This window comes from Sphaerodactylus townsendi, linkage group LG13 (assembly GCF_021028975.2).
Source record: "Sphaerodactylus townsendi isolate TG3544 linkage group LG13, MPM_Stown_v2.3, whole genome shotgun sequence".
NCBI classification, from domain to species: Eukaryota; Metazoa; Chordata; class Lepidosauria; order Squamata; family Sphaerodactylidae; genus Sphaerodactylus; species Sphaerodactylus townsendi.
The window spans coordinates 22675343-22690047 of record NC_059437.1 but is presented as its reverse complement, the minus strand read 5'-3'; the positions used below and the strand labels follow the sequence as shown (position 1 = coordinate 22690047).

General features: G+C 45.8%; 1 protein-coding gene across 4 annotated transcripts in view; it reads right to left on the bottom strand.

The window, feature by feature from the left end:
- SEPTIN6 (septin 6) overlaps window positions 1–6065 on the bottom strand; it is a 54658-nt gene extending 48593 nt beyond the window's left edge. For 3 of the 4 annotated variants that reach the window (XM_048513620.1, XM_048513623.1, XM_048513621.1), the window contains exon 1: window positions 5499–6065. In XM_048513620.1, coding sequence (XP_048369577.1) covers window positions 5499–5528 — 30 coding nt within the window. In that variant the 5' untranslated portion in view covers window positions 5529–6065. The remainder of the gene's footprint in view (window positions 1–5498) is intronic. The other variant, XM_048513622.1, reaches the window with a different exon arrangement.
- Between the last annotated feature and the right edge of the window lie 8640 nt (window positions 6066–14705).

Sequence of the window (14705 nt, the reverse complement as noted above, 5' to 3'; positions counted from 1 at the left end):
CTGACTACCACTGAGAGTGGATGGGAGAAGAAACACAGGAGCTCTCCCCTTCCCACCTCACTGCTGACATGGTACCACTGAAAATGGATAGCTGAGTGAGAAGAAATTATGGCTGGGATGCAGGTAGGCCAGTGAAGGAGACGGGCAACCCGGTGAGCACAACAATGGGGAGGAGGACCTCGCTCAAGTTTAATAGATTCCTCTAGAATTATCCATTTGTAGTTTTTTCAAGTTTTTTTATTTGTTTTGCACATATAAACATCACATATGAAAAAAAGAAAAAACCCAAATCTAATCTCCCTCTCGACTGTAATAATTAAATGAAAAAACACATGCATTTCATAGACATCCCTATATACATATTTAGTGACTTCCAGTTATCTCCATTATGGATCCAAACACAAATCTAGCTTCGTTCTTACGGTTAGTATAAAAAATGCTGGTATTATCCAGTTGTCGTTATGTATTATTCTGCACTTACTGCATTGTTTTTGTAGATTTTGCAATTGCACTTTCTGAACAGCTTGACATATCATATCTGATACTGCAAAAAAAAAAAAGTGTTCCTAATCTTTACAAGCCTAGCTTTGTTGAATGATTAGGTGTCTTGCACTATTTGATTACCTTACTTTAAGCAATCTGTCTTCGGTTCTCAATGAGAAAGTTGAATATAAATGAAGTAAATAAAATAGTTTGATGTAACCTTCTCCCATACTACATGGTATCTGGGCAGCACACCACCTCTGCTTAATCTCTTACTAAATTCCAAACCTTCCCCTGCAACAAACATTTGTACACTTCACAAAGCCCTTGCCAAGCAAAACAGGGGCTCATATTCTTATTAAGATGCCCACTTAATCTGTGTGGAGGATCTGTGTTGGGGCGAAGGTTGGAAGTCTTTGTTAACTATAACTGTCATTTTAATTTGTATGGATGTATCCAGGAATTTAAGATTTTGTTTTGATTTTGTAATACAACAAATATTATGAACAAATTTTAAAAGGTGATTTTCAGTTTAAAAAATCCATCAGACTTGCTTTCATAATCTCATAAGTAAGGTGTTACTGTGGTGAAACTAGTTCCTGTAAGCAGCACTGCACATAGTGCTTTGAAGCCAAGCACAAGACATCTCCTTCTAAATAAGGGAATGAAAAAAAGAGGACATGCAGTCTTCCGATGGTGCTAAGCGGGTAGACGCATGCTCAAAAGTAAACACACAAGTTAATTCATTGAAGTGAGTGCGTGTGTAAAACTACTGGATCAGTATTAATAGCCTGTGGACCAAAGATTTCATCCCTGCTTGAAATAACCTACGTAGATACAATCACTTGACTGGCAAACATGTTTCAGCTTTTCTTTCTAAACTAATAAAAGGCCATCATTTGTTGACAAAAGAAAAAAAACCTCTTTCAATACTCAACCTTTCACGTTTATTGAGATACAAGTTTATTTTAACATAATCGATTAGCAAAAAGGATGTTCCAGAAATAACAAACTTTGGTTGCTGCTGACTTTAAGTGAAATCAGAGTACGGAATGGATACATTTTCCAAAAGACACTCCAGTTCTCAGCATTTTCACGTGAGCTTTCCTCAAGAACACTTCAGCTCCCGTGCATGCATATTTATCCATCAAAAATATAAAAGTCAAGACCAAGGGTCCATCTAGATCAGAATCCTGCTTTTAACAGTAGTCAGCCAGTATCTCTGGGACGCTCAGAAGGGGAGCATGAAGGCATCAGTCTTTCTTTCTTTTGGTACCCAGAATCCTCTGCTCATATGCTGCTGGTATGCTGTGTCTGTTGCCTACAATAACCCATGCCACCAGAAGAGTCATTCACCTCCAGGATCTCACTGGGCCTGAGCCCATACCATACTCCCGTAGACAGTATTTCAATGCACAAGAGGAGTCCTGGGTGGAGTGTGCCCCAGGGGCCACAGCCACCTCCCACTTTCCTGAACTTAAAGATGTTCCAAATGTGGTACCAAGTCAGCTGTTACACCTCACCTCATGGTAGTACTAAGCTCCGGGTCTTCACCATAGCATGTACTATATAGCACACACTATGGTACTGCTCAAAATGTCTTCCCCTGCAGCAAACAATTCCTTGTGCTTATCATACATATCTCAGACAGCACATTAAACATTTCTGCACCCTTCCTAGAAGGCACTGAGAGCACAAGCATGTCTGCAATGTGTGGGCCCAAATGACAAGATGCCCTTTCCTACACATTACAGATGATGCGGGGATCATTTGCCTCTAGGAGAAGCCATTTTGGGTAGTGTTCCCATGGCAACTATAAAGTACTCTCCACCTCTTACACTGGCCAGTTACACACTGTGTAGTTTCTCCAGCCCAGGCCCAAGAAAGATAACATGAGTCATTCCTTCAGAATTAAGACGTTCTCCGTTTGTGCTAAATTCACTTCTTGCTTGTCAAAAGCCACACACGTCAAAACAGTCAGCTAATTCTCATTTGCCTGGAAGCAGCTGCCAAATATTGTTACAATCGAGAAAAGGTTGCCAAATCATGTTAAACAGGCCCAGTGATGTACAACACAGAGAAAGATCTGCTTAGTAATATGTCAGGGGCTCTTTAAAAGTGTCCTATTTTTTATTGCCAACAAGCGAACAGAGGAGCTCTGCTCATTTCTCATTAAGAGAGTGAAGCTGTTTCCGTAAGCATCTCCTCTCCTTCCATAGTGGGCAGGCATTGCACTGTTGCTCTACTAAGCTTGTGGCACAGTGACCAGAACACCCCTTTCTTGTACCTTGTCTTGAAACCACCAGCAACTCACCCCTCAGCATGGTACACTGGTTAGATTGTCGGACTTTGATCTGGGACACCCAAGTTTAAATCCCCACTCCACCATGGAAGCTTGCTGGGTGAACGCACACACTCTCAGCCTGACCTACCTCTCAGGGTTGTTGTAAGCCACTTGGGGTTCCCCATAGGGAGAGGTGGGATATATAAATGAATTAAATAAAAATCATGCTTCACATATGGCTACTCCTGGCAGAAACAGGCAGAAGCACTGGAAGAGCAGGCTGCTTAATAATTCAAGGAGATGCAAGGAAGTTGACGCTCAGTTCCTTTTCAAGCACACCCAGCAGCTCACCAAGCATTGGGACAGCTGGAAGTGGTGAAGAAGGAAGAAAATGCTGGACTCCAGTAGAGCTCTGCATTCCGCTGCCCACGTGCAGAATGAGCCCAATTGAAGTGAAACAGTAAACTTCAACAAGTATTTACTCTTGTGGAAAATGTATTATGGAGTATAAATATCATGGAGTATAAAAGGCCAGCAGCTTCACATTTCATTTATTTGCTGTTATCAAAGGAAGACAAACTATGCCATCCTAATGAAAGCCTTCAAGAGTTTTGCTGCATGTTAGATTGATATATGAATTCTTCTTGCATGCCCACCATTCAAGTCCACCATCATAAATGTAGCATTGGGCTACAAAAGGACGTATGAAAGGCAATGCACAAAATCTATTCCTTTACCCTTAGGATCGTTAAAACAGCCAGACTGCCTCTTTTGGCAACTGCTTCCTGGGGGCGGGGGTGGGGCTTTAAAATAGGGATTAAAATATTAATTTGAAAACCAGAGGGCATTACAGTTTGGAAATATGATAATATATATAGGAAACTGCCTTACAGGCATTGGCCGTCTTGACCCAGTAGTGCTGATTCTGCCAAGCTGAAGCAGTCCAGAGTCCCTGGATGTGCACTTGAACTTGAAATAATTTCACAGCAAATGGAACGGGGGGACCTTCCATACCACAAAGAGCGTGCCCCACTACTGACCCTTCCTCGCATGCAACTGAGCCTCTGCCAAGTGCATTTATCTTGATTGTGTTTTAAATCATACTGGTTCCCCAACCTTCATCCATGGACCTCAAGGCAGCACTCAGGAAGTCATTCCACTTTCCTACTCAGCACGCCACGAGGCAAGACAAACGGCATGTCCATACCTTCCTAGCGAGCTGCATGTTGAACCCTGGTCTCGCCATTCCAAATCAAAATATATACAGCTCTTTGTTTTTCATTTTACAAAGCTAACATGCATTCTGGAACAAATCAAGTCACTCTTCATTCAAGCCGGTTAAATTCCTGGTTTCTATCTGGCTGAATTAACAAAACTTGTGAGCAGAGGAACTGCTTCACTCTGGCCACAGACATCCAATGCAACCCACTGATTTAAGGTAGAGAATCTATCTATTTAAACACACACACACACACACACACACACACACACACACACAGATGCTACTCAGTACTCTTCTCCAAGGCAGGTCAGCAATCTTGGAGATCCTTCTCATCAAAAGGAATGGGAAACCTCAAATGAGCTCAAGCGCTGGTGAGCGGCAAGGTTTCCCCATTCATTTTGAGCACAAAGGAAAGGCTCCATCTCTCGCCTCTGAAGTGCCTGGGTAGCTTTCTTTCATTGTAGCAGAGAAAGACACACGTGACACGGAGCAGGTGAGCGCCGGACCTTTTGGAGCCTGTGCGGAAACAAAAGCTTCCACCCCTCCGGTTTTGAAAAATCCCCCTTTCGTGCATGCCTGTCAGATTGGGAAATGCCTCGGTGGGCTCATGTTACACCCGAGTAAAGGAAGCCACCGTGCAAGCATCTAGAGAGAGAAGCACAGGCACTGAACACAATGGAGATCCATCTGCCTGGGTAGGATTTCCAAACCGACCCAAAGCACTTTGTAGAGGTGCCTGCTTTGGTTCATCGCCTGTCCAAGGCAATTGTGCAAAGCGCCGCCCTCCCCCTGGATGCTACGTTTCGCGATTCCTGTTCAACACAATTAAGGCCATCCTAACGCGAACTAAGGGTTTCCCACAAACCATCCGTTGCATCTTACGTTTGTACCAAAAAAAAAAGTTGCATCTCCCTTATTGCTGCCCTCCACATTGAGGCCCATCATCTCCCTTTTGGAAAGAGTCGCCCGCAAAGCATCTCCTGCCCCCATTCAATCCAGCATCCTCTCTCCTCCCCTTTCCCCCCAGACAGCCAGACAGCCCTTCTCGGGTCGACCCGAACCAAGCGCTCTCCCTGCTGGGTCGGGAAAGGGCCCCTCCAGCCCACCTGGAAAAGAAGCGAACTGCTTCCTCCCCGCCCCCACCCCCCGCCCCGAGAAAGGCACCTCCAAAGCAGGCCGCCTGCTCTCCGCCGGCCGCCCCTTTGCCTAACCCCCCCACCCCCATCCCCCCACGGCTCTCGCCCTTCCAAATCGGGCAGCCAAGATCGCCCCGTCCGAAGCCCGCCATGCTCTGCCCCGGAGAAGCCATGCGGGCATCCCTCCACCCATCCCGGCAGCTGCCTCTGCCTCGCCCGCGGCGCAGCCGGCATCCTCCCTCTCTGGCAAAGCACCCGGGCGGGCGGGCAGACGCACGCCCGGCTGCCCCGGCTCGGAGGTTGCGCTCAGCCCGGCCAGGCAGGCCCACTCCGGTGCGGTGCGCGCCCGCCCGCCCGTCAGCCCCGCACTCACCACCTGGCGCGCGATCTCGGTGGCCGCCATGGCCCCTCCGCCACCGCCAGGAGCCGAGCGAGCCGCACACTCGCCCTCCGCCTCTGCCGGGGAGGCTCAGTTACCCGGGCGGGGAAGACCCGGCCACTGCGGCACTGGCGAGGGGGAGGCACCGGGCGGGGACGCAGCCGCCCCCCGGCCGCTGGCTGCAGCCCGGAGCCCGGCACGGCCCCGGTGGGGTTGCCCAGGTCAGGGCGCTGCAGAGACCCCCGCGCGGCCCCGCTCGCCCTCGGGCCGTTCCCGCAGGCGGCTGCAGAGCCCGGCGCTTCCTCCCCCTCCGGCCGTCCGGAATGGTGCAGGCCAGCCGCGCCAGGGACGAGTCCGCGCCGCTGCGAGGTGCCTGCGCGCTTGCCCGGGTGGCTCGCAATGGCTCGGGCGGGAGGGACGCAGGGAGGGAGGGAGGGGGCGAAGACGCCGCTGGCGGGGGGTGGGGGGCGCCGGCCTTGCAGCCTCCCCGGCTAAAGCGGCTTCTGTCTCGTTGTCCCCTCCCCGCCACCCGCCCTCCTCCAGTGCTTCCCCATCCTAGGCAGGAATTCAGTGGTCAGCCTGTCGGCTACTTGGCCGGATGTCGATGAAGAGGGGACCCAGGCTAGTCCACTTGGGAGGCCCCTCCCAATCCTCCACCTTTAGGATTAGAGGAAGATGGGGCCCACACAATGGGGGTCACATAATGGGATCCACTTCAGGCAAGTCCGGGAAGGACAACATCAATACAGAAATCAATGCTAGTGTCGTGTTATCTGCTTATGACAGTATTATTCTGAAATGGAGCACAAGGGACACTACTGAAGGGGTATTTAGAGCTCACAGTGCGTTATGACAGCATTTGTAGGAAAGACCTATGATAGTGTCAAAAATATTGCACACCTTGGCCAGAGGAACCCCTAGATTTTGAGGTCCCAGGCTTCAGCTTGCCAAGCCTATAGGTAAATCCGGCACTGGTCCTAGGATGCTTAGATCTGTGCAAGTGTGTGCAGAATTTCAGCCTCCCTCGGAAATGCACCCTCGGAGGGAAATGGAGCCGCCTGAAGTTTGCATAAACATGCAGAACACACACAACCTTTCTGGGGCACCAGATCAAAGGTGGCTCCAGGATTTAAGGGGCTTTGGAAGGAACACCCTCCCCCACCCCCTATTAGGAAGCATGTGAACTTGCCTAGTGGAGTCCTATATCCTCCTGCTTTCCCGGCCTACACCTTCTGCATATTACAAGAGATTTCAGCACAAAATTGGGTACCCAGAAAAGACATGATTCCCCATGATGCTCCCCTGCCTTGTTAGGGAGACCCAATACAACATAAAAATGGCAGCGGGCTGACCTCAGTTGGCCCCTTAGAGATAAAAAGTGGGCTAAGGTAGGTTTTGGCATCAGCTGTGCCTTGAGGAAATATTGTATCCTTTCCTGCTGGGTAAGTGAGATAACAGCCACCCCAGCAAAAGTTTAGCCTGTGATGTGGTGCAAGTTCCAGAGGCTGAGCTGTGGACTATGTGAATTGAGAAGGCATCTCAGTGTAAGATTTACTGCTGAGTACACATGACCTCTTACGGAATCTAACCATTGACAAGGTCAAGATCTTATTGGCAGCATCCTCTCCAGTTTTTCACCTCACCTGCTAGCTGATACTGTTCACTGCAGCTGCCAGAAATTCAACCTGGAACCTACTGCAGGCAAAGGAACTGTACTGCAATTGAGCCTTATGGGGCTGGGCCGCGAGCATTTGTATTCATTCGCTCACTAAGGTCCTTGGGGCAGTTTATGTTAGCTGGGTATCCACTCAGTACATACATGCCTGTTAGGTAGGCTTACCAATTCCAGGATGAGGAATTCCTTGAGATTGGGGGGGGGGGTGGATCCTGGGGAGGGCAATAAATGGGAAAGAGAGAGACCTCAGCAGGGTATAATGTCATTGATTACAGCCACAGGTGTCAAACTCGCAGCCCTCCAGATGTTATGGACTACAGTTCCCACCGTCCCCTGCCAACATGATGCTGGCAGGGGATGATGGGAACTGTAGTCCATAACATCTGGAGGGCCACAAGTTTGACACCTAAACAGTCATTCTCTCCAGGGGAAGTGATCTCTGTAGTCTAGAGATCAGTTGAAATTCCAGCAGATCTTCAGGCCCCACCTGGAAACTCAGCTTCCCACCCCAAAATGTATTTAGTATGGAGGATCCACCTGGAAGTTGGAAAGTTGTGGGCAAGATCCACCTGCTACTTTTTAATCTTGCTTTCTTCCAGAGAACACAGAACAGTGCAAGTGGGTCTACCCTTCATCCTCCCAACAACCCTGTGAGGTAGGTTGGACTGAGAGCGAGGGTTGCGCAGTTAGCTTCATATTTTTATTGTGTCAGTTTTTCTAGTTATTTCTATTGATATTGCATTGCATTTAGAATGATTGTTTGTGATATGTTTCTGGCCACCCCAAATATTATATAAACAATCTGCAAATAAAATAGATTACAAAAGGAACCCCCCGATTGCCTGTGTGTTTTGAGGGCTTTGGCTGTGAGTAGGGCAAAAGACTTCGAGTCTCATTCAAGTTCACCTGGGCATGAACACACTGAGTTGTCTTAAACAAGAAGATAACGTTCTGTCACCTTCACTCCTCATCTCCTGTCTATCGTACCCCTTGATTGTCGCGTAGTGATTTAAACAACCAAATTAACCTTTTTCCATGAGTTTTTATTTATTTAGGAAATTGACATGCTGCTTCTCCAGAGATATCCTCAAAGCAGGTTACAACAAAACTTATTAAACAAAACACAGCAATGAAACACAAGACAAAGCTATTTAAACAAGTCACTGAAAAAGCCAAAACAATAAAAAAAACAATTAAAACAACATTCTTACCATACATCAAGGGAATCGCTGATCATATAGGGAAACTGATGAAGAAACATAACCTCCAAACAATCCATTAGATCCACTAAGAAAATTCAACAAATGCTATGTTCAGCAAAGGATAAGAGGGATCCTCTAATCACTGCAGAAGTTTACTGCATACCATGCAGCTGTGGGCAAGTCTACATAGGGGCCATGAAACACAGCAACCAGACACGAATCAAAGAACATGAAAGGCATTGCAGACTAATTCAGCGGGAAAAATCAGCAATAGCAGAACACGTGATAAACCAAGCTGGACACATAATGTTATTTGAAAACACAGAAATTCTGGACCACTGTAACAACCACTACATCAGACTGCACAGAGAAGCCATTGAAATCCACAAGCACACGGACAATTTCAACAGAAAGGAAGAAATCATGAAAATGAACAAAGTTTGGCTACCAGTACTTAAGAACACTAGAATCAAGACAATGGTTAGTGAACCCCACCCAGGATGTCTCCAGGCAGGAAGCAATCAAAGGATTTAAAATACCGGGCAACTACTATGCAGATGCCTTCACTAACTGATTAGGCAACTTCCTTGTTACTTACATATGGATTCTACTCAACACATGCAAATCACACTTGTTAATTGCACCCTTTACACATTAACCAATGCAATGTTGAAGCAGCGGATTTACTCGGAGTAGACCACCTTGTAGGACGCAATGTAGACAAAAACTGACAGACACACCGTCACCAGTGCAGTTCTATTTATTGCTATCTACTAACAAAGTGCTTCGCCAGACCACAGGTGTTTTCAGGCACACATAACTCTGCTGTCTGTGCTAACTATATACAATAGTGGTACCAATCAGATACCCTCATCTTATCTGGTTTGCAAACGATACATGCTGTGCACTCGGTACTAATCTGCACATGGCACCTGTTTGAAGGAGGGTCCAGCTGTCATTTAGATTTTGCTCATCTAAACATTTACACATGTTCTGACACACAAATGGTTCTTTCTCCCACCGTGGACATTCCACAGGTATATATACTCCACTTGCTTTACTACCACCAGATCCTCTGAAGATGCCAGCCACAGATGCAGGCAAAATGTCAGGAGAAAATGCTACTGGAACACTGCCATACAGCCTGGAAACTCCACAACACTCCAATTAAAACAACAGATTAAAAGAATGAGCTGGGGCATAAAACACACACTGAGCAGAACAGAATAGCTACTTTGATGGTCCTGATTGGGCACAAAGGTGAAATATAATTATAAATAAAGGAAATAGTGAAGTTATGTGGATAAAACAATCCTTGGACTAAAAGCAGATCATACAACAACTAGAAGAGATTTCAAAAGCCTGGTTACAAAGGAATTTAAAGTAGGTCCTAGGCAAGCTTGACAGGGAATAGCATTCCAAAAGTGAGGTGCCCCCACTGAAAAAGCAGGTGGGAGCACAATGCAGGGCATGAGGACCTTAGGTATGAAAGCAGCCCTATAGCACTCATATTTTGTTTGCTCACACATGGGCAGAATCATGACTCCCTGAATCATGGAAACCTTTGAAAAATAGGCCGGGTCTCATGGGTGCCAGAGATATGGTAGTCACTGTTTATGCTGCCTTCAAGCTGCCAGTCGCACATGGAGGCCACCATTCACAGACTGGACAATTCACTTGAGTCTTAGCATGCCACTGCTCAGTAGTCAGATAGGAAATATCACATTGGAAGCTGCTCTGAGCTTTACAGTTTGAACCAATGCATATTTAGTCAGATGCAAATCCCACTGAATTTGCTGAGACTTTGGTAAATGTGATTAGGAGGATTCAGGAGAAGCTACTCTGTCCCTTGTGGCTATATTTGGAAATGCACCTATTCTGGGATGAGTTCTAATGTGCATCTTTCCTAAACGGACAGTAGAAGTTTACATTGAAACAAACGAAGAAGCTTGAAAACTTGTGTTTCATTTTACTGGTCTAATCCCTAGCTATTTTAACTGACTTTCTCTCATTTTGTAGAACTGACACTGTAGCAAATTTTTGCAACATACTGCTGTTGAAGTGCCTTATTGTGTTAGATATTGTATTACATTACATTTCCAGTCTCTTGTGTTTCTGTACCATAGTTCTCCCATCATTTCCATGCACATACCTTTTACTTTCTTCTTAGAACCAATCAATTATCTAGAAATAACATGCACAGCAAATAAAATGGATCTATCCACCATCTATGCATATAGCACATGTGCATCAAATGACCATCTCATCCAACGACCATCTGTTTTCCAATCATTGTTAATATTTTTGCCTTTCAGAAATGCCTTCTTACTATGTTGCTAATGTGAATTATTACAAGCTTTATTCTTATTTTATTTAGTCATCTTCCCTCAAGATTCAACTCCCTCTAAGAAGAAGAAGAGTTGGATTTATATCCCCCCTTTCTCTCCTGTAGGTGACTCAAAGGGGCTTACAAATTCCTTTCCCTTCCCCCTCACAACAAACACCCTGTGAGGTAGCTGGGGTTGAGAGCTACCTCACTACGTGTTCTTCACATTGGCATACTTTCTTACCTCAGCTCCATCCAGCTGCTGCTTTTCCTGCTACACTACTAGGTTTTTAATGTGTTATAGGTCTTCAGCATTAGAACACTACAGAAGTTAGGATATAGTAAATGGTAGCCACAAAGCACTGGTGGCAGGAAAATTGAATTGAGGCGGTTGGGACCTTTGAAAACAAACACCTTCCACATCCAGATGACGTAGTAGAAAGTACTTGGATTATGCTTTCCCTCAAAAGATCATAGAAAAGCAAGTTTGGGAATGAGAATAGTGAGGATGGGAGAAATTGAAAAAGAGGTCAGTTAGATGATGATGTCATGCCAATTCTTCCTTCCTCCCCCCAAAAGCCCCCCAGTTTGGAAACAATGGTGGAGAAAAACCTGCATGTGGAAGCAGCCACTTAATAGTAAACATACAGCAGGCAGGTAATAAGTAGTTCCTTGAACCTTCTGCTTCAATTGTATGATTGTTGTAGTGTAGCTGTTGGGAACTGGGCAGCTTCCACATGGAGACAATTCTTTGTATAGCTCCTGTTACACTGCAAATTTCTCTGCATTCAAAGCAGCAATGGAGTATTCACACTGCACTTCCTTTGCCTCAGCATCCCAAAACCAGAAGACTTTTTAAGGCTTTTTTTAAATGTTGGTAATTGCTAAGTCACTATAGCACAGTGAAGTTATAATGACCTAAGGTGCTAGCTCTGAATTAGTAGCGTTCATTTTTAAAAAGTCTCTAGCCATTTGTGGACCTCCATGCATAGAGAAAACTACATGTCCGTGAGGTAGGCAGGTGAGAACTCTTTGAGTGTGTTAGCAATCTACATACAAAATATTTTTTGGTGTACCAAAAACTGTTCAGTTGAAAATGGTTCCACCCAGGATCAGAATCAAGGTTAACATATCGTCTAGCATTTGAGGGAATGGGGGTGTGGTCACCCCAATGCTCTGAGCAATTGTCAGCTGCCTAAGATGGAACATACTATTGAGATCTGCAGTTGAAGATCTGATGCAGGGCATTGCAGTGCTTAAAAGTGTTCGATTAGAATCTGGTACGTTTGAATTCCTATTCATGCCATGGAAACTCACTGGGTGACCTTGGGTCAGTCACATTCTCTCAGTCTAATTTACTTCACAAGGTTGTTGTGTGGATAAAATGATGGAGAAGAGAATGTAAGTCACTTTGGGGGGCCCTTGGGGAGAAAAATGGGATATAAATGAATAAAATAAAATAATTCCTCACTCCCAGCCTTTTACATTAGTGGTCCTCAAATGTGAACCAATTCCTGTTCTGCTTCTGTTTCTCAAAGACTGGTGAAAATGCTTTTATTATGTTGGGCTTAGGCATTTTAAATATGCCACTTGTTCCTTTTCCTGTCTAGTTTGGTTTGTTTTTACACACATTGCTGTTTTATTGGGCTGGGAGGTCGGTTTTTTAAAGAATTTTAGCATATCATATATTATTACTGGTCTATTCTATTTTGGGGTGAAGAAGTTATACATGGGATGAACTCAGTGTCTCTTCTTGTCCTTTATGATGTTGCCAAAATCCTTTCCATCCTTATTCTCATCTGTTTGCATTTATCTGCAACTTAGATCTTAACCACTAGAGAGCACTGCAACTGCCCACTTTGCAAACTGAATGAACTTGAGCAGAATCTTAAAAGGATCCTCAGTACCTGTTTCTATTGAGATTTTCACTAAAACCAGCACAAATGGCATCACCTACCCTAAACTCTGTCTTTCCTTCCTCTTGGGACTCTCCTGACCCTCAGTTTCACTCACTTGTGATCAAGTTTATCCCACTTTTCAGTCAAAATGGGGTTCTCAACACAGTTTGCCGCAATTTTCAACTGACAAAGGTGGTTTCCTCACCGGTGATTAATCCCAGGATAGTCCCGGCAAGCCAATCGCGAGGTAGTGGGGATTGTCGCTTTTCTGGATTCCGAGGCAGAACCAGATGTCTTCAATTGAAACATGACGCAGTGAGGACGATGAAACTGCGATGAAAAGGTACCGTTTATTTTGAAACTTGGATTAATCTACATCTGATTTTCAGTGGGAAATTGACCAAAGAAAACTAACATTTGACTTTAACAGGAATTCCCAGAGATTTTCAGTGACATCTGAGCCTAGTCCTGAAAGAAGGGTGGTTGGCTTCTTCTCTCTCTGGCCTTAGCGATGGCAGTTGGAAGCTGGAAACTGGAACTGAATCCTGGGGGCACAAAAAGGAGCCACTCCCTCTCTCTAGCGCCTGTAGCAGTTGGTAGCTGTGAGGAAGGAGTTCACCACAGGAGCAAGATCCAGGGACGACTGGCTACCGTCAGTTCTGACTCAGGCATCATCAAAGGCAGTTAAAAACTGTTATCTCCTTGCAGACCAGGAAGTGCAAGTAATGACTAAGTAGTTCTCCTTTAGTGAGAAAGTGACAGTGCTGCTATTAGGAAATGCTTGGCTTCCCAGCAATGCAGAAAACCAACAGGACTCACAATATACCCCCCTTCCTGTTGCTATGCAGATCTGGTCCATAAATGGATTCAGGGAATCTCCAGAAGGGATCTAGGCAGAGGCTGTCTTAGAAATAGGGTTGCCAGTTTTGGGTTGGGTAATACTTGGAGATTTTGTGGGTGGAGCCTGAGGAGGGTATGGTTTGGGGAGCTGAGTATAATGCTATAAAGCCCACCTTCCAAAGCAGCCATTTCTTACAAATGAACTGATCTCTGTGGGGGAGATGGGTTGTAATTTCCTGAGATCTCCAGACACCATCTGGAGGCTGGCAACCTTCTTACATATGCAGTCAGCTGTGCTGCACTGCATGCAGATGGCGACAAAAACTTGGGCCACCAGAAACCATAGCATTTTGTAACACTGGTTTTTAGCAGGTTTGAGCGTTGAAAGCGTTTCCCGTATTCAATCTCTGTCATCCTCCTTGTGACTGCTTTTTTGTTTGTTTCATTACTCCCATTTTGATTGTGTGTGTGTTGTCGGGTGGGTGGGTGGGTGGGTGAGGAGGCACAATACTAAGGCTGGTCAGTTTGTTCATTACAGTGAGAGATGTAACTTCCAGTTTCATCAACTTGCTGTCTTCAAAGTCCTCTTAGCGCGCACATTAATTTCTCTTCCGTTTCTGCCACTCCCTAAAATGACTGTTCTTCTGGAATCACCAACCACAGAAATATGTACATGGTAAATAACAATACTAGGTTCTTAAGATTTTTTTAAAAAACTTAAGTTCTCAATGTGCTTCTCAGTAATTATATAAGTAATCCTTACAATAACTGTAAAGGGTAGACTGGTCTCATTCCTTCTGAAAAGGCAGTCTGAAAGACAGTGTAATACCTTAGAACAGCGATTCCCAACCAGGGTTCCGTGGTACCCTGGGGTGCCGTGAGCATGTCCCAGGGGTGCCGCAGCAATGCTACTGGCCCCCTCACTTTTGTGGTGTCTCCCGCCAGCACCAGTAAGGACATGGAGCTGGCCCAGGGGGCAGGGCCTGCCGCAAGGTCAGCAGCCACTTCCCGCCCCCTGCCCCCCAGTGCTTCCCCTCACCCTGGGAGGGGAAGGGGGGGTGGCAAGCAGGGGCACTGGGAGGGGAAGGTGGGGGGATGGCAGGAGTACCGTGAGATATGAAGAGTGAGGTCAAGGGTACCGTGACATTGAAAAAGTTGGGAAACACTGCCTTAGACCAACCAAGAGATGATCACTGAAGTAAAATGTTCAACCCAAGTCCCTTGCGTGACCTTGTGCCAGTCACAATCCTAGGCCAACCT